Source organism: Emys orbicularis, chromosome 4, assembly GCF_028017835.1.
Source record: "Emys orbicularis isolate rEmyOrb1 chromosome 4, rEmyOrb1.hap1, whole genome shotgun sequence".
Classification (NCBI taxonomy): Eukaryota; Metazoa; Chordata; order Testudines; family Emydidae; genus Emys; species Emys orbicularis.
The window spans coordinates 88,599,567-88,620,477 of NC_088686.1; the positions used below are offsets into that span (position 1 = coordinate 88,599,567).

Below are 20,911 nucleotides of genomic sequence, written 5' to 3' on the forward strand. Positions count from 1 at the left end.
GGGACCAAGCTCTGTCTATGCTGTAAAATGATGCACTATGGAGCCAAATTCCACTGGGACTATGGCTTAAACCCCTCTTGTTGGGTCCAAGGGCTCAGGTCCAGAGGGCTTGCTGGCCTGAGTCCGATAGATGTGTGTGTGTGTGTGTGTGTGTGTGGGTAGACAGAAGGGGGACTTGGGCTTGAGTCTGAGCCTGGGCATACACTACAGTGTAGACATACCCTCTGACTCAGTTCCCCATCTGTAGAATGGTGATAAAAATACTTCTGTACCTCACAGGGCATTGGGAGGAAAAATACATTAAATATGATGAGGTAATGGAGGCTATGTAAGTACCTAATATAAATTATTATGGAGTGTGTTCATGTATGATGGGAAGTGTGTGTGTACTTATGGTGTTTTATGAACATTTTACAATTATTCCCCTGATAGATCTTATAATTTTAAAAGCAACGTTTTCTGTATTATTCTATTCCTTGTGTCATGGTGGCTATTTGAGATGCTTGCTTGTAAAATATGTTATTTGATTTGCATACCTTTCTTTGGTGAGCTGGAATGTGCAGCTAATGTAGGTATATTTTTTGTATGGGTATTATATACTTTAATCATTTGACAGAAAATAGAACAATGGTGGAGTGAGAGACAACACAAAAAAGGGAAGAGAAACAACCTAACATAGAAGGGAACTGGGAGGGAGAGACCAAGAAAAGCAGGGAAAAGGAAGAGGAGATACCCAGAGTGTGGAACAAGGGAGAGACATGCAAGGAATTTGTAAAGGTTTTTTTTGGAACTAGTTGGGGACAGCACACTGTTTCATGACCAGATCACTCCTTCTACCAGAAAATCCATGTGTGTGTGTGGGGGGGGGGGGGGAGGGAAGGGGAGCAGGGTTTGCTCTCCTGAGAAGTAGGGTACTTAGCCCCTCCCCCTCAATAACGAAAAGCATGGAAGGTCATTTTAGAGCTGCACAGATCTCAATGGATTTGCATGAGACATGGGATCATCAGCACATAGCCCTGTGTCTTTGCACTGGCTTGAGAGCCCCTTGCTCCCAAGTCCTCCTCCAGGGCTTCCCCCATTAGCAAATGCCATTCATAACTTTCTTAAGGGGCTGCGGGGGGCAGGCTTTAGTCTCAATGAAGTCTTCCTTTTCTGGTAGTGCTACAGAACTCTGGTAGTGCTCTCATGATTAAGGCATGAAACTGGAAGGCAGAAGATCTGATGTAGGGGGCAAGTCAGTTAGCCTTACTGTGCTGCTGTTCCCTGGGGATCTACAGGGTTGTGAGGCTTCATTCATTAATATTTGTAAAGTCCTTTGATTTAACCTTCATTAAATCCTCGGATTATTAATCCTTCACTGTATTATTATGAACAATCAATTCCTTCTTATTCATTGACACAAAAGCTTCTTTTTGATACTGGTTTTAGTTTTTGTTCATGTGGATACTTATCCTGTTATCAAAGGCATCTAGTTTGTCTACCTGTTGAGCTTTGCATTATTATTATTATTTTGTTGGCTGTGTGCTGTTTTAGTCTTGGATTTAGTTCTTACATGTTGACAGTGTATTGTATGCAGTATGATATTCCTCATGGTCTGCTATAGTCTGTTTCTTTCTTTAGGAATACAGATATGAGTTTTAACCTTTTAATTTGCCAAGAATGTAGCCTATGTTTTGTTGCAGTGATAGGCTGTGCAGTTTTGCAGTGGCCTTTTCATGTTTTGCTGACTTAAGCAATATGTGGTAATAAGGTTTGTTCACATAATCAGTGAATAAGATATCATCCAAATACCCTTTTTGTAAAAATTAAGCCCACACGGATCAATTTCTACAGTTGACACCTGCACATTAATTATAAATAGATTTAATGGTCAGATCTAGAAAAAATATATTTCATATCTGCCATGGAGCCTACACACACGAAGATCTTCCTAGACATCAAAAGCTACATGGAAGAAGGCACAAAGCCCTTTATTTTTAATCTGAGTGGTCGCCTGAGGGAGAAGCTAGATGCTCGAGAAATGCAATTAGAATGGAACAATGCACAGAGAAAAATGAAGTCAATTACCACAGAGCATATACCATATGAATGGGACCTTCTGAAAGGACACTGGAAGATAGGTCATTATAGCTTTCCCTCACAAAGGACAAAAACCTTTGTTATCTCCTCAGGAAAGCCAAAGATAAACCACTTTGGCCTGTATCTCATTTGTCTTCCTTATATTCTGTTATTGACCTACAGTATAATGCATGTCGATTTGTATGCTTTACATTGAAAAATTCATTCTTCTTATATAATTGAAGACAGATTTCATGGAGTCCCTTTAGAGCATGTTACCAAGCCAGGTAAATAAAAATCCAATATTCTCTCATAAGTAGTGTTGTAGAAGCCACCGTATTGCTTTGTTTAAAACATTGGGGCTTTGTCTGTTAGCAGAAAATGGAGTTCTTCATGGAATATTGACTAGTATTTTACAAAGACTAGACACTTTCCAGAGAGGATGTTATTAACCCAAGTCATGAATAAAGATGTGCTATATATCTAAAGAGAAATTCCTAATGTAATTGTGTAATTCAGTGACTCGCTTTCGCAAGGAGCATGTCAATTACTCTGTGCCTTGTTCAGCCTTTTAAAGCAGTTTTGCATTTGAGTAGATGTTTAATTTTGCATGTGTTTATAGCAGAAAGGAGATGCTTACATTTTAAAATATTGATAGAGATAATACGTGCAAAATTCCCATAATTCCCAAAACATGGTTTGGAAGAATACCGCCTTGTTTTGCTGTCCAAACAAGTAAAATAGCTCAGCATGAGAATTTTACAGATAGGATAGGTAATTACCTAGCAAAAACAAAAATATCCCAGAGCTCTGAATCTAACTTTGAATGCCTTTTTTGTACTGCAGCATGTTAAGAAGTGTGATGAATTAGGGTTGATTGTAATTACCATAAACTTAAGCAATTAACTCACGGAATTATTTGAAGAACTCTTTTGAACTCTCTGCTCATGTTCTTAAGTTGTCGAGTTTCAATGTAACTATTTTCTTATCTCTGAAAAATACAAAGTTTTTTTCCTTTCTGTGGCTTTTTAGACAGATTATTCTCCCATTATTCCGGCAAGCTGTTTCCTCCTCCTCCTCAGGATAAACAAATGTGCAAGGAGTATGTGTCTTTATTTTTGACTGCATTCATGTTGATGTTTAAATTTAGCAATGCTTTTGCTAAAGTTCTTCAAAATTCAGATCATTTTGGAGCTCAGGAAAATAAAAATCAATGATGACATTAGTTGAGCCTGAGCTTGAACAGACGGGAAAATTAGTGAAAGTGTAAATTGAAGGATAACTGTGTAGTGAGTTGTTGATGGACTTGTATTTTATATTGGAAACTGCTCACATTCATTTTAAAGCTACAGCTATAATGCTAATGTGGGAGAGAGGAAGAAAAAAAACCCTTTCATCCATTTCCTATTAAACATACAGATACATTACAAGTCAAAGAACTTGACATGTTCAGAGCCTATTCAATTGACTGGCTTGTTGGTATGATTATGGAACAATATGAGTTAGAGAGTAATGGAAATATATTTCATCATCTTCCTTAGCCTCCCTATAGTACCACACTTGTTCTGATATAAGGCAGAGGGTCTGTGCCTCCTGGCTGTAGAAGAGTGGTACTATAGCTAGCGGTCAAAGCAAAGGGAAGGGGAGTCCAGAGTCTTCTGTTGAATTCCTGGCTCTGCTGCTGGCACTTAACCTCTCCATGCTTGAGTTTTCCGTATTGTAAAATGGTGATAATATTTTACTCACTATTTTAAAGTGTTTTGAGAGCCTGAATAAAAGGTGTTATATAAACTGTCAAGGATTATTATTAATATTATTCATTACACTTTAGCAAAAAAAAAAATTAATTGGTACTATATATGGGTGTTTAATCATAGAGACTTCTTTAAGCCAAACTTTATATCATTTCTTTTTTCATAGATTTTTTTATTAGACTTTTCAGAAGAAAAGAAAGACTTGTTCCAACTAATGACATTTCCCTCCACAGGATTTATGAACGTGTCATAGATCCTCCAGAAATGAATCTAACGCCAGGAAGCAGTTTATGGCTGGGACAGCGGAACAGGAAACATGGTTTTTTTAAGGTAAGCAGATACACAGTAGCAAATGTAGGGCACTGACCTCACCTTCATTACCTTGCACACCCCCTTCATAGGAATTTCAGTAGGGATTGTAGGTATCTGAGGAACACAGGTATGGGTCCAACTTGTCACAAAAGGGCCTGATTCTGCAAGGTGTGGACTGTGCTCTCAACTAAGATTGATTCCACTGTGCCTGAGGAGGTATTCCTTGTCCTCCTGCAGTGTATTGTCCTGGATCACTTGTGACTGGAATGAGGTTGTGGAACATAGTTTTAGGAACCCAACCAAGAGTTACTATCTTAAAAACCTTCAGAATAATTTTTACAATGGTCTGGGTGACCAAGCGATGCATCTCCTAATATTCATAGACCAGTGGGAGCTGGACTTCTTCTCTATTGCATCTAGATTAGCCTCTCACTGTTATTGATGGACTCCATAGTTTCCATCCTTCACAGTTTAGGTCCCATTTGACTTCCATCAGGTAAAAGTCCTCTGTGGGCCTGACACTATTCCAATTGTGCACCGTGCATGTGCCCTGCTGAAAGGCCCAGGAGAGTTAACTTCTTTCCTTAGCGAACTTCCCCTCATTTTGACCTCTTTTCCACATGTCAGAGGAAGCTGTATCCCTTACCAGTGATCAACTAGTTCTGATTTTCTAGGCAGTGGATTTGATCCATGAGCTATAGTTTGTGCTTCATGGCTTTGAGGATCACAGTGGCACAGAGCATGAATCCTGGTAGTAGGGAGCCATACTATACTATCTCCCCCCTGTAGGTCCATGCACATTGCATACTATGTTCTCATATTTGAATAGTGACAGACACTGCTCTGACTGCCATTTACATATAATGAACACACAGGTCCTGGAAAGCTGACAACCAGTTGAAAATGGTTCAGGGCGCTTAGGTCAGGCTTTTGGGATGCACAAGTGGGTCTGGAAATGGATGTTGGAGATGCTCCTTGTGTAGGAGAGTGAAGATATCAAAACTCCCCCTTCAAAATTTTCCTTTGGTAACCAACAATAAGTGTGTGCCCTATGGTTCATCCTCACTGCCATAGCTGACAGAGCGCATGCCTGCTGGTTGCTCTGATCGGCTTGCCCATTTCTGGTTGCGAGACACCCCACGCCATCCGCATGGACTAGACCAATGTAGGGATGGAGACCAAAAAATGCATAGGGAAGGCGCAATTAATGTTGTCTTGGAGGCAAATGCCCTAAGACCTGGGAACCCTATTTCCCTTTTTGTTTCTCGCTTCTGTTCCCTTTATCCCCTGGCAAGCCTTGCTGGCATTATGGTCCAGGCTGAGTTGTTGTAAAACTTAAAAATTAATACTCTGCGTCGTAGGCAAAGTTATAGCTAAAGCTGACCAACTGTCAGATCTAATTTTGTGTCCAGTGGATCCCCAGGTATTGCAATGGATCTGTTGCTGATTAAAGAGCATGGAGTTTAGTCGGTGGGTGATATACAGCTAAACTCCTAATAATAAGTACCTTGTATCTTGGATAACAGAACACAGTCTAAGGATTCATTCAAATCAAAACAGCATCCATTTGATAAAATAGTCCATAGGATAGTGGTGTGCTTATTTACATCCTCTTGAGACTCGCATGGCTTTCCATTATCAGGATGGTTGACCACCAGTTCAGTTTCCTTTTGAAGCATTCATTATTTAAATTGATGTTGCAGTTACTAGTTTTTGAAGAACATCCCCTCTCTCAACTTTGTAGATTTTTTTCAGCGAGCCAAACGAAATATCAAATGCAGTATTGCTTAAATAGTGTAATTGGTGTGGCAACTCTAACTGTTTTACGTGTGTATGCATATGTGTATGCATGCACTACCTCCATCACTGTTTTGCTTTTATATTTAAGTTAAGGTCCAAGAATTGCATTTACGTGGACTTCATTTCTTGTTGTAACAGCTGAACTGTCACTGTGGAGTGAAATTAACGGCATGATTTTATTCTACAGCTGTTGTTTTTTACCTCAGCTGCTTCCCATAATTCCACAGATGGTAAACATATGTTTAGAGCTGCATAGAAAAAAGTAAATTATATTGGATTCACCCATCTTTAATTCTTATTTTATGCAGACAGCCAGATTCTAGGAACTCTGGGATACTATACATTTGTAAATTAATATTTCTACGCATTAACACTTTGGAAACAGCAGGGTAGCTAATGAGCTGCCAGTTTTTATTGATCATAATGAAAGTCGACAAGTGCCTTTCTTTGCTTTTATGTTTGCTTGAATATTTTACTAACTGTCTGCAGGGCAGAAATGCGTAATTGGTTGAATTTTTTTAATACGGCTTGTGAGTTTCAGAAGTCTTAAGGTTTTTTTGTTTGTTTGTTTTGGTTACCCATTGCAAAAGCTTGGAATTTTGCCAGTTTATGAACAGTACATATCTCCATCCATATATTTTCATGCTCAGTAGGATCTCCCTTCCCTTTTCAAAGCAATTTGTTTCAGTGTTTTAACGCATAAAATATATAACTATTTCCCTCATTGTAAACCGAGATCTTCAGGGAAATAAGAGTGGTAAAAAAGAATTAGCATTTTTTGTATGTGTGGTGGAGCTGTGCTAGTATTTGTATGTGAAAGAATTGGGTATTGTTCTGAGCTTTAGCCTAATCATAGTTATTCCAAAAATATTAGAATTTTAATGGTGTAATGTACTATTCATTTTGCTCCTCCTTCTTCTGCCCCTTTTAAAGAAATTAGAAGCTTTCTTAAATGAATATCATTAATGTCTGTTTTAGGTGAGGATTCTCCTGTTGTTCCTCACCTTTATGGAAGTGTCATGTAAGGATCTAAGTCACAATGGGCCAGATTCTGACCCTTTTATTTACACTGAGTGACTTCTTACTCCACAAGTAGTCCCATTTGAGTTTGTGGGACTATTGGTAGAGTGAAGGCCTGCTCAGCATAAGAGGGGATCAGAATTTGGCCCTTTATATAAACATCTAACAATATGTAACTTACCCTGTACAAATACCTCAGACCTCTGCCCTTCCAATGCCCCAGTTCTGCAAAGTGCTGAATGACTTCAGCTCTCATTCAGGTCAGTGGAATTTAAGGGTGCTCACCATCTCACAGGAAGTGCCCTGCCCCTTCCAGGATATTGGCCTGAGGTAGACAGTGGAGCAAGCTAATAACAGAGACAAGATGTTGTTTTTGTTTCCTCTACAAGAGGAAGTGCATGAATTATTCCTTCTGAAAAACAAGGATAGCATTTGTTGACCATTCAGGTTTCTTCAGTGTACCCCAGTAGCAAGATCATCTCTGTGTGCTAGGGATGATACTGGAGTCAGGTTAAGAAACAAAACTGAAGGGAACCCGAGGAAGAATCTTTTCAGTAGCAGGCCCAAAACTTTCAAACACCCTCCCCAGAGGAGACCAGGTAGAATTTTACCCTTGCTAACTTCAGACCATGCTGAAAACCTCACCTCTTCAATAATTTATATAACCCTCATGCAGTGCCCAGATACAATGTTGAATAGGAGCTTTGGAAATATATATTGATTAATAAATGAATAGAATGTACTTATGTGGCAGCACACATGCACAAGATGCTTTACATATAAAAAGCCAAGGTTCCCGCTCCAAAGACTATATAATCTAAATCAAATAAATATGATACAGAGGGCAACAGTTCGGGCACAGGAAAATGATGTGTGTTACCATAGGAAGGCTTTGTGAAAGAAGTGGGTTTTAAAGAGTGAGAATAGCAGTATGAAATCAAGTGAATTAAAATGCAGAAGGTGAGAGTGTTAGTGCACCCTGAATGTATCAACCCTTTCATATAGCATTAATGGAGTAGTTCATTATATAGAGCAATGAAAGGAGCTATAAACATGCCAATGCTTTTCTGTCAAATTCATATCAAATGAGGTTGATATTTAAAGCTCTGCTCCTGCATTGTCTCCACTAGCGTGGAACTCTGCTGACTTCATTGGGACTTCATGCAGCTGAAGGAGTCTGCCTTCGGGTGTGATTAGGTAAATATTTCATATGAAAGCCACATATAGTGATACCCACTTCTGAAGAGGAAAATCCTGATAGGTGCAGAACAACCACAGCTCACATCACAGGCTAAAACCACAGGTCCTTTCTTAGCTTTTACTCAGTCCTTATTTGGGTAAAAGTCCCACTGATGCCAAAGGACCTTAGGATTGGCCCTCATGGGAGTTTTTGTACACTCAATACCCCATATAGAAAACTCTGATATAGTGAAACTTCATTTATAGAGAAGTAGGATGGAAGTTCAAGTTTGTTTAAATGCATTGCAACAATTCTGATTATGCTGAACTTCCATCTATAATGAAGTTTTTCTCTAACAAAAATGACATTGGACAAATACTGCTCCCATTGAAGCTAATGGGAAAGTTCCCATCTGTGCCTGAGCACACCAGCTCATCTGTAGCTGTAATGTATATGATTATATATATATTAAAAATATAATTTCTCTTCCAGACTGTATTGTTCATGCTTTGTTAGAGCACCTACTGCCTTTGACAGGCATCTTTTAAATTATCATTTACATTGAAGTAAATAAATAAAATGAATATGTATTTTTATATTTAAATATAAACCTATCCAAATTGCAGTAATGCACTTAAACATGTACTTAACTTTAAGCACACACTATTCTTGAACAGGGATTCTTTCCTGAGACAGGGCCATTGTGCTTTCCTGGATGGGCTCCTGTCACTATGGTGATATAGTGTAGTGGAAGTCTATAATCTGAGTTATGCTTCTTTAATCATTTCATTGGAGAGAACTGAGCCTTAAAAATACATTTATGTGCTGCAGCTATTAATTGTTCACCAGTGGTCACTGGAAAGAAGTAAAGTAAGTAACATTCAGCATTGTTTTATAGGCTACTTCCCAACCAGTGACAATATCACTTCTCATTATTGTGGGGGCTTCATTATTCTCACAGATGAAAAGGTTAATAAATATATATTCTTCTGCTACAGAGGTGGTATGATCTGGTTATTTCTATTAATATTTCCAATTAATATTTGATCTTGAAATAACAAGCAGAAAGCAGTGCTTGCTGATTACTTTCTGCTGTTTCAGAAAATGAACACATAAATGTTAAATGTTACTGCATTTGCAAGGCTTCAAGTACTATCTGAGGCCTATATTTTATTTATAGATTAACCTCAGTATTCTGAGTAAGCCACTATGTCTTCTGTCTGCTTTTCAGAATCCATTCTATCACAATTTAACTGAAAATAAAACCAGAATACACCCAAATCAATATTTTCATTCTAAGACAGCAAACCTGACGAAAAATTTCTTCTTAAATTAGAGAGGTTCTTCCAGATCAGAGAGGAGGCAGAGCCATAACTCTCTTTGATTTACTGCGAGATGCTTGGACTTCTCCAGGAAAATTCCCAGTTCTTTTAAAGTTCATTAAGGGAAAAGAGATCGTCTAAGATGCTGAATGCCCTCAACTCCCATTAAAGCTAGTGGATATTGTGGGACATGCTTGTAGAGTCAGGCCCTGAGAAAGAGCTTCAGGATTTGGCTCGAAGGAGCAAACCCCAATCCCCAGCACTCACTGTGTGTGTTTTGTCTGGGTTCTGGGGAGATACACAGGAAAGGGGCTAAGATTTCTCTCTACAAAGATGGAAAATGACAACAGGCTGCATTGTGTGGAAGGTGCTTAAGCTTAGAATGTTCCATGCATATGGAGAAATGACATAGGATTCAACAGTGGTGGATCATTCAACCCTTTCACTTCCCCAGCCTGCCACTGCCCAGCTTCCAAAATCCCATGTGTGCTGTTGTTGTGAAGGGACTTCCTACAGGGCTGAGTTATATATGACCCCTAAATCCTGCCCCCTCTCCTTCCCGTATGCACAGGGGGCCTTCCTTACCTTTATGTTAGGAACAAGATTGACTCCTAACTGAGCAGCAGAGAGAATTCATTATGAAATGTCCTTTAAATATGGTTTGATCTCCTAGGCTAATTTGGCTCAATGAATCAATAAGAACATTTCTAGATGGTGTGCGATTTTTGCATATGTTTTATCAAATCCAATGCCATAAACTTTTTTCTTGGAGAAAGGAAAGCTTTTGTAACGATTCATATCTTGTTCAGCTTTACCTGAATTGTTCAGTTAGGGTGGTGCTCTTTAAAAAAAAAACAAAAAAAAAAAAAACCAAAACAAAAAACAAACAAACACAAAAATAATAAGCTGATCCGTTATTCATGGCCTCTTGGCAGAAAACTTGAGAATAATCTTGGAAGTTTTAACTGTCTGACTACAATCTATATTTACCAGCAATCTTTTCTTTTACAAAGGGTATCATTCAAGATGTGAAAGTCATCTTTATGCCCAATGGATATATAACACAGTGTCCTAATCTGAATCGCAGTAAGTAGCAATTTATTTACTTTGGCAGTTGTAGATTTAAATATTATTTCAATATTTTTAAAGATGATGATGCTTAGCTTTGTCCTGTATCATCTTTGTACACTTTCAATATGGTCAGTTCAGGGAAGTAGAAACTCTATTTAAGAAATTGCATTTATGTTAAGATAAGTTATGCTGTTGGAGGTCAGGCATGCCCCATCTCCTCCCGGGGTGGGGCACGAGTCTTGATAGGCCCACAGTTGTGCCTGCGCACACCCAGCTGGGGCTGTGTGGTCTAGTGGTCAGAGTCACTAACTGCCCCCTGGCTCGGGGCTGTGCAGCCTAGTAGCCTGAGTCAGTCTCTGCCAGGATAGGGGGACCCGGGCCCTCCCTCTCCACCAGGTCCCAACCTAGGGCCCTGTCGGTGGCGGGGTTGCCTGCCACCAGCTTGGCGGGGATCCGGCCGAAACACGCTGGGTTAGCCTCCAGTTGTCCAATCAACTCCTCGGGTTAGCAAAGACTCCCTGGGTTACTTCCTACCCACTTCTCCACATCTTGTGGCTTCCTAGTTACCCCGGTTCCTTCTCCCTCAGTAGCGTCCATAGCCTGGGGGTTGAGGGTTGCTGTCAGCTGGCTGGCCTCCGCATCATGAAGTGCCTGCAGCCCTTCAGCAGGAGCCTGTGGCACACCTCCTTCCCCTACGGCGGTCAGCCCAGACTGAGCCAGGCTGCTCCCTCTTATACTGGTGTTGCACTTTGAGCATGCACAGTGAGGGGTTAACCCCCACAGTTCCAGTGCAGGGCACGCACGCCCCATCACACACGAATTAAAGATGTTTTAACAGTAGATCAGTCTTCATTGATTTATGGTTCTTTTCCCCACTTCCTTTATTGAGCATGCCCAACCTGCAGTGATTTCTTAAGTCTGGTGCAAGGAATCATGGATTTACAAGAGCTCCTGGCAAAAATGACTGCAAAAGTAAGTACCTGAACTCCATTATCAGTTCCTCATCCTGTCCCTCATTTCCCTCAAGTTGAGAGCACTATAAAAGCATTTACACCTTTGCATCTGCATTACACTATCCTGGTAGAGTTTTATTCGGACTTCCAGTAGAGCTACCTGTAGTGGATTTTCCGTAATGCCAATAAAGCCTCATTCAACTTCTATAGGTTTCAGAGTAGCAGCTGTGTTAGTCTGTATCCGCAAAAAGAACAGGAGTACTTGTGGCACCTTAGAGACTAACAAATTTATTAGAGCATAAGCTTTCGTGGGCTACAGAATCCGAAGAAGTGGGCTGTAGCCCACAAAAGCTTATGCTCTAATAAATTTGTTAGTCTCTAAGGTGCCACAAGTACTCCTGTTCAACTTCTATAGTATTTTAGAGGACGTTTACAAATGCCTATTAATTAAAAGAATGTGGAATAACGAACATGCTTACTACTAAAGGGTCTGATTTTTAAAGAAACGATAGCATGTGTCCCTTTACGTGCCAACAGATAAGTGCAGGTACAGAAAAAGGGTAAACTCCCCAATGATCTTACTGCTGAGGTTTCCCCAAACTGTCAATATGTGCGCATTTGCCCCAAGTGGAACAGGCAGTGGCACTACCCACAAAACGTGAGGGCTCTTTGAAATCTTCAAGAGGCTAGGAGGGGTCTTCATACAGAGGCTTTGTCTCTCCTTGCCAGTTCTGGAGACCCCAGTGGACCACCCAAATCCAGGCAATTCCATTGGAGCCACTGCATTTGCTCTCTTCAACACACTCTTTTAAGGGAGATGTCTACAGTATGAAGATATTAACAGAAGAATTAACACATTTTCAGGCTACACTAATTCTCTTCTTCCTTGTGGTGGTGGTGAGGGTGAATGGGAAGATGTGCTTCTCCCTTAGCTCTGCTACAGCCCACAACCAGCTCTCATTTTAGCCATAGGACCTCCAACTGAGGGTGCTTGTAGAGTCTGGGGGCTAGGAAAGGAATGGGGTGATCTATTTTAAGGGGTGTGGACCTAAGGACCCTTGTTGCCCAGTGGCAGAGGTCACAGATTACAAGGATCATGAAAAGGTGTCATGTAAGGCCTCTATTGAAAGAATGTCATCACAATCATTGTGAAATGTATGAGCAGATAATGTGTAAGTTATGTATGTTATCTTTTTAAGGCCTTGTAGTTAAAGGCACGTCGCTCAAAGGTAGCATGCATTGAGACAGACTTTTCCAGATAGGAAGTGGGAGACACTTTTATCTCCCTGGTTGACTGTTGTGCATTGTTTCTTACAATGGAAGTCTATTTGCATATTGAGTCAAATGCTGATGAACAGATAGTGACTGCTGCAGGGAAAAACAAAAACAGCCAGGGTTATACTTTTAGGGGTATAACGGAGTACGGTGATACACCGGGCATCCTTCAGTCTTGGAAGACAAGCTGCCAGCAGGCTTGATCTTATGAAAGGAGGTTCTCAGCCATCCTGGTTGAAAATGCTGGGAAAAGGACTTGGGGTAAGCTATCCTTTAGGAAATGGGAATGTCTTGTGAGTTAAGTTTAGGCTCTAGAAAGCATGTTATGATTTTGTTTTATATGTAATCATTTGTTTCCAGTATTCTCTCTTACTTTCATTTGAATCTCTGTTATTTGACAATAAACTTATTCTTGTTTTCACTATAAATATATCTAAGGGCTAGTCTACACTACCGCGCTACATTGGTGAAGCTGCACTGATGAAGACACGCTATCCTGACGGGAGAGCGTTTTCCCGTCAGCATAATTACTCCACCTCAGCGAGAAGCGGAAGCTGTGTCAGTGGAAGAGTGTCTCCCTCCGACATAGTGGACTAGTGTGGACAGCGTTTAGGTCGATGTAACTTGCGTCGCTCAGGGGTTGGCTTTTTCACACCGAGTTTTACGTGGCTTTTTACATCAACTTAAGCGGTAGTGTAGACAAGCCCTAAATGCAGTGAGTTAAGCAGAGTGGCAATCCTGATTTGCATCTAGTAAATTGGTGTGTACTGTTCCTTTGGGAATATTCCATGTGGTTAACATTAGCAAAACCATCTGGCCTATGATTAATTCTATCATCTAAACAAGAATTAGTTATCTCACCTGGCATGCTGCTTATATGCTAATTACTTTTTGATCAATGTGTAACCACAGAATCACCTGTAGGTGCATTTAATTACTAGCATAGTTACTGAACATGATTTTCCAAAAGAATAATCTACATAGTAACCCTGTGTATATATAAAGATGGTAAACTCGTGATATTTTTTTCCTTGTGAATCGTACCTCCTCAGCTGCCCTTAGGACTCTTTCCTTCCTAAAATGAAAGGTTTTAATTTTAAGCACGTTTGTATTATACTGACACTCTGTTCACCCAGCCAGTGTATTTTGGACAGGCTCACTCAGAGAATAAGAAACATTAACCTTTTAGTTCACTTTACTGCTGGAAATGTGAAATAGAGGTAATTTATTTTAAGCCCTGCTGGTGGTATGAGCAGGTCCCAATTATGTACTGTATTGAGTGACTTGCTCTCTCTGCTGTTAATTATATTTTTGCTTGCTAATACATTTTTTGGGCCAAATAACATGCTGTTGATACTCCGAAGATTACTTGTTCCCATATAGCAGTGCTGGGATGATCTTTTTTTTGCTTGTTCCTTTCCCCCGATAAGGTTGTTTTGCTCTCCTTAGTAACGCATTAACTAAGTGTTTTGTTGTATTACTGTTGTCCGGAAAGAACACACACAGCCGTGCAAGAAGTTTTAATTGTGAGACAAATGCAAATTAAAGATGGTGGAATTTAAAAACAGACATTTTAATGGTGGATTTTCACACCACAGTCCTAGGGAGCAAATTCAGGCCCTAAGTGATATTTCTGCAGTTTTAGGTATACACTAATGTCGTGTTAAGATATGTCTGGGCTAGAAGTAGGCTTGGAACCAGTGCACAGCTGCCCATGGAGATTACTTTTGCCAGAGCAAGGAGTATGTATTATGAAATACATAACAATGACCCCTAATTCTCTCCCCCATTCTGGGAGTTGCAGAATATGAACTTGGCAGCATGCAAAAATTGTGTCCCATGTTTCCATGTGCGGCTGTGGTATACCAGAAGCTTGAATTTGTCTGTAGATTTGCATTTGGTTACAATTTAATTACAGACTCAAAAAATCCCAGTGAATGGTGTTTGCAATGTTAGTATGTAACCAAGAAAATTACAAATGACAAGTAAGGCATATAGTAAGTTAAGTATCATTACACTCTCTTTCCCCCACACTCTTCAAAGATTTGAAGTCAATTTGAAGTAGTCAATGTGTTGCTTTAAAAAATGCATAGAAGTGTAGCTTTTCTGAGTCTGAGGTATTTCTTTTCATGGTGGGGAAGGCGTCTGAACTTTTTGCATTACCGCCTACACGCCGCTGTTTCATCTCTTTAATTTTGCAACCTTAAATAGAAAAAGGTAATAGATCAAATTGTTAAAAACTTAATTAAAATATAAATTACCTTGGGACAAGATGGACAGGTTAATTTTCACCATGCCCAATTACTATGCTGGGTACGGAATGTTAGGTGGTGTTGACCCTAAATGGGTTGGATCCTCAGCTAGTGTAAATCAGTATAGCTCTACTGAATCAAGGGTCTTTGAAAATGGAGTGCAGTTCCTTTTTAATAAACTAGCAGGTCACACTAGGAAGTGTCTTTTTCCTTGTAATCAGATGTGTTTCTTTTAGTGGCTGGAGATAGTTACTGGAGATTTCCAGCCCCAAACTTCTAATTAACTTTACTTCTTGCCAAATCTTAACAGGGTAACAATCAAAAGGTTTAGTGCTTGGTTTGGTTGGCATAAATACCTAAATGTTTAAGGGCAGAATTTACTGTTGACATAATCCTATTGGCTTGGTTACACCATAGATTTATTTGGTCACAAACATTTATCTGAAATACATGAACATTTTGACTCAAAGTTCTCTGGAGCTCTCATGAGAACAGAGTTTTCTTTGTAAGATTTCTGGTACTTCCTGCATCCGGATGGCCCACAAGTAATATATCACAAGAATAGTCTTTTTCTTCATCTTCTGGTTTGGAAAAATGAAAAAATGATGGCAGAAATAGTTAACCACACCCCCATTGGTTCATTCCTACTCCTAATCCATCCAAGACTTGAGAGCCTGAGACTTTCCATTGATGTTTCAAATCTTTGACAAATCTTTTAATGCAAAATTGGCAGCATTTGGAATGGCATTTCAGTTTGTAACACATTTAATTTTGAGGATATCATTGTTTTGTTGAGCTTAATAGTGATTTTTCAATTATGTTTGGAAGTTTAAATACAAATGGAACATTTCGATTTGATTCCATATAGCAAATGCCAACTAAATAGTATTTCAGAAAAGATAAACCTGTGTGTGTTGAGATACATCCATTGACCTATTACTATCAGAAAGTTCACTGTTGCGTGTCTTCATATCTATAAAGATAACACTGACATTTTCTGTGTAGTTGCAAAGATAAATGCATGCCAAAGGTAATATTGATCATACACATCTCTGATTTACTAATAGATTCATTTTACATCCAGAGTCATTCTTCAGAGTAAGTGGTAGATGGTGTGTTTTATCAGTGAATTTATATAAATTCAGTGCGACAGTGAAAGTCACAGAATATGCAACTTTTAGTTGATTAGTATTAGCATTTGCTTCTCTTCTTTATTGCTGTTACAGGAATCAACACACACACAAATAAAGCATTAAATGCCTTTTTCAAACCTGGCTTTTGTATAACATCCTTTCTCTTTTTGTGTGCAGTTTATACACAATCATTATAAGAAATAAAAATGATGAATTTTACCTTTTTGTGTTTTAAAAAAAAAAAAAGACTAAAGAAAAGGTTCAGGTTAAATAAACTGCAACAAAACATATAGATTAAACACAATTTTAATGCAGCGAAATATATTCTATTTTATACATTATAAATATAGAAACCCTTTTCAGGTCACTGCTGAAAACTGGCAGGATTAGCAGTTCAGTGAGAGAGGATGATTTTTGCCTTTAAAGTGTGAAAAGCATTTTTGAAGTCACAAGATCATGCTGGCTTTGGGAGGGCTGAGTGTCAATTCCAGTAATATCCCAGAATACCGACTTAAGGAAAATCAAAAGCTTTTACTTGAGGCCCTTTACTCTGGAGAATTTAAGAACAAAAAATGAGGAAGTTTCCCTAGTATCTTCTGCTGATGCTTGAGATTTACCTGACAGGAAGTATGAGGATTGATGGGCAGGTTGGAATATTCCCATTAAAATAGATAATGGTGGAAGTCTTGAGAGCCTTTTTGCAAATGTATAAAATGCAGTAGATACCAATATAAAATTAGTACAGTATTTGTACAGTGATCTAAGCAGTGCAAAAATGCTATTGTAAGCTGTAGTATTTTGAACCATCCTGTAATATACTGTAGTATGCCATTTATAAGAGTGATCAGGGCTAGGATTCATCTCACTTTGGGCCAGATTTTGACACATTGGCTACTGTGGGACTACTCATGCAGTAATGTGGTGCTTAATGTGAGTAAAAGCAGCAGAATTTGGCCCTTTGAGAAGTTCCCACCTGCTCTGGGATTTGTGGATTTCTGGGAGAGATGGCTATTTTGGGGTTTGAAGGACGTGGAAGTTTAGTCCTGCCAGGAAGTTTGACGAGTTAGTAAATGGGACTGAGTAATTTGGTTCTTATTATACATAGAAGAGGATCTTGCATGTGGATATTATTCTCTGTGTTGGACCCCATCACAGGGTAGCTGGTCCAAGTGAGTAGACCAGGCTCAGTGGCCCTGTGTCAGAGCAGGTGTGCCTAACTGAGCCAGTTAAAGAGGTCAGGGCTACATGAGGAACTAACTACAAGGGTCTGTCAGAGGGCAAGAAGAGGAGTGATTGGGGCAGGCTCTGCCTTGGGAGAGGAACCACAGAAGAGTGCAGCCAATTCCTGTGGTGGATCCCTGGAACAAAGGGCTCAGGGAGGTGGTCCTGGGTTTGGTGTTCCAGAAGAGAAACAGAGCTGGCTGAATGAGAACTGGCTGCAAGAAAGGAGCTGGCTGGCACTGGGAAGTTGCAAGAGACCCCTGGGAAGGGAGGTTGTGAAACCCCAGGACAAAGGGTGGGCTGAGGAACTGTTTATTTTAATCTTTTATGTGGACAAATAAACTTATTTAAAGGAGACTGGGCATGACAGCAAGTATTTGTTAAGATGGGGAGAAGCCCTGCTCCAACACATACGATAGAGAATGTGGGCACTTTGATACAAGGTAGATTGAGGAGGATCTTTGGTGCACAGTGGAGAGAGGGAAAACGGAGGCAGGGGGCGATCGGCCGCCATATTACAGATCACTCGGGAATCTTCATTTGCATGGAGTATTCTTTGTTTGGGGAAAGCTTGGGATGACCTATGTAAACATGGTGACAATAATCTGTGTCATAAAGACTGGGAGTGGATGGGTCATTACAAAACCTAATTTTCCCATACTAATTTCCCCTACAGTTACTCACACCTTCTTGTCAACTGTTTGAAATGGGCCACCCTCATTACCACTACAAAAGTGATTTTTCCTCCCTTGGTATTCTACTGTTAATTGAATTGTCTCGTTAGACTGACCCCCCCCCACTTAGTAAGGCAACTCCCATCTTTTCATGTACACCTCTACCCCGATATAACACGACCCGATATGACACGAATTCGGATATACTGCGGTAAAGCAGTGCTCTGGGGGCAGGGGGGCGGGGCTGCGCACTCCGGCGGATCAAAGCAAGTTCGATATAACGAGGTTTCACCTATAACGCGATAAGATTTTTTGGCTCCCGAGGGCAGCATCATATCGAGGTAGAGGTGTACTATGTGTATATATACCTGCTATTGTATTTTCCACTCCATACATCTGATGAAGTGGGTTCTACCCCACGAAAGCTTATGCCCAAATATATTTGTTAGTCTCTAAGTTGCCACAAGGACTCCTTGTTGTTTTTAATAATCTGTGTGGGTGTGTTGGGAAGGAGCACGTGCGCAGAAGAAAATTATAAATTACTCATAGTATGGACAACAACTTGGAGCGATCACCTTCCCTTGTCTTTGCCAGCACACGAACCCCCTGCCTCCTGTTTGTTGTTACATGCACAGTCTCGCCTCCCATTCACTATTACATAGCATTCTTCAGGCAAATATGGCAATTGCTTGCCTGGAAAAATACTACTAGGAAAAGAATATTTTTAGCATCTGTTAATTCATTTTAGCAGCTGGCAATGAGGAGATGCTGACAGTATCATCTGACCAGCCCACTCTCTGCTGTCTACCAGCAAGTGCTCTGTGGGCCACCAGTGGTCCATGATCCATAGTTTGGGAAAATCTGTTATACAACACATTTAAATGTCGTCTTTTCCCTGTAAATCATAGTAGCTTTATATAATGTAAATGTCTTTCTGCAACCTGTTAATGTTAAACAGTGTGGAGATAGGTTGAACAGAAGGAATCAGAGCCAGACAGCATTCATGCTCTTAAATTACGTGTATGCCGGTAAATGAATAATTCAGAATATTACAAAGATTTCAGTTTTTGATGTTTGAACTGAAAGTACCCAATTCATTAATAATCTGAGGTGCCCAAGAGGTACATTTTTAATATCTTGCTGGGGTTCATTAGATTAGAAGAGCCAATCATACAGATCATCAACTGGTGTACATTAGCTGATCTCCATTGAAGTAAATGGACACAGGTTGATTTACACCAGCTTTGGTTCTGGCTCAGTGTCTTCTATTTAGTTTGTTTTTCAACTGGTGTAATAAAATTTGATTCAGCTAAAAGTCAGTAAGCTGCTTCTTTTGTTCTTTGCTTTGTTAAAACCATGTGTATGAATTACAGAAATTACATCAAGTAACTTTCACTTATAGCTAAATTATGCAGAAACGAGGCTTAGTCAATTGGAAAACTGTCATTGTGAGAAGACTTGTCAAGTAAATGGAGTGATCTATCGAGACAAAGACTCATGGGTAGAAGATGATCACTGCAGGAATTGCACATGCAAAGTAAGAATCTTCTAATGGGTGTAAGGGGTAGGATGCCTAATTATAGTGTGAATGGTCCTTGAATACATAATACCAACTCTGAGATTTATTATCTTTTTAGTTTGCACCCAATGATAATGTGAACAATTGAAAGAAGTAGCAAAGAATTGCCATTTCTTATAGGAATACTTAGTAAATAAAATCTGCTTTCCCTTGACAACTCTCTCATTTGTTCTAATTATATCTGGAAGAAGCTCACCATTTTGCAGGGGTGGAGGGTGGGAAATCATGGTGTTGTCTCTGTTTGGTTCAGAATAGTTTCACTGGATATTGTGTGTGTGTGTGTGTGTGTGTGTGTGTGTGTGTGTGTGTGTGCGTGAGAGAGAGAGAGAGAAAAAAGTATTATCTTAATTTTATTCATAGGTGCTCAATTGCATCCTGCATGGTAACAACATGCAGATTCTGTTTTGGGTGTTTATCATGTTGAAAACCTGTGGAACAGAAGAGAATTAGTATGTAAGTCTTGTCTGGTTGAAATTATTTGATAGATATCTGAAGAGAGCCTTTGTTTGCCTGAGAAAATAGAAAACTGATTGTTAAAATTTTGAAGATGATTGACAGAGCCTGCAAAAGGTGGTGTTTATATTCTTGTAAAGATGGTATTATTTTTTGTCTAATCCACGTAAATAGCACGCGCAAGTGGGATAAGACAAAGATGTATATCAAAATGGTAATGGGGGGGCTTTAATTCATATGGGTAGCAGTCAGATAAGACTTGTTGCTGTAGGAAGGATTTGAAATCTTTAATGCTACTTTTATTTTCTGGTACAGTATTTGTGCTTTATATAAAATATAAACTAATACACACACACATCTGAACTTCATCTTTCTAACCTTTGCTTAGAGTGGAGTAGTGGAGTGCCGAAGGATGTCCTGTCCCCCTCTGAACTGTTCTCCTGACACCCTCCCAGTGCATATGGGAGGCCAGTGCTGCAAAGTATGCAGGTGTAAGTACATTACATTTGATATTTTCCTCCCACCTTCTTTTTAACTGGAATCACACTTGTCTTGAAACTAGGAGCAGCTGATTTGTTTTCCCCCTTGATTTTTCACAGGTCCCAATAAATTAATGCAGGGAACATGAGTCATAGTGGCAGCTTTGGTTAAAAAATGAATAAATAACTATTGGCTGAAAAATAAAAGAATCACCTAGGAGATACAATGCAGTACTGCATGTTTCTAAGACTATATTGCTGCATTCTATTGGCATTTAAAAGGCCATGCCCTTGTTTGTACATCGCCAAAGGAAAAATGTCTGGCTTCTACTAGTAGCTGTTAAACCCAATTGATGTTAATTAGCGTGAAGCAGT

The 20,911-nt window shown here is 39.6% G+C and overlaps 1 protein-coding gene across 3 annotated transcripts in view; it reads left to right on the top strand.

Moving 5' to 3' along the window:
- NELL1 (neural EGFL like 1) overlaps window positions 1-20,911 on the top strand; it is a 445,942-nt gene that overhangs the window by 76,599 nt on the left and 348,432 nt on the right. For all 3 annotated transcript variants that reach the window (XM_065402716.1, XM_065402717.1, XM_065402718.1), the window contains 5 exons: window positions 4,046-4,142; window positions 10,460-10,532; window positions 11,407-11,489; window positions 19,428-19,562; window positions 20,446-20,548. In XM_065402716.1, the coding sequence (XP_065258788.1) occupies window positions 4,046-4,142; window positions 10,460-10,532; window positions 11,407-11,489; window positions 19,428-19,562; window positions 20,446-20,548 (491 nt within the window). The remainder of the gene's footprint in view (window positions 1-4,045; window positions 4,143-10,459; window positions 10,533-11,406; window positions 11,490-19,427; window positions 19,563-20,445; window positions 20,549-20,911) is intronic.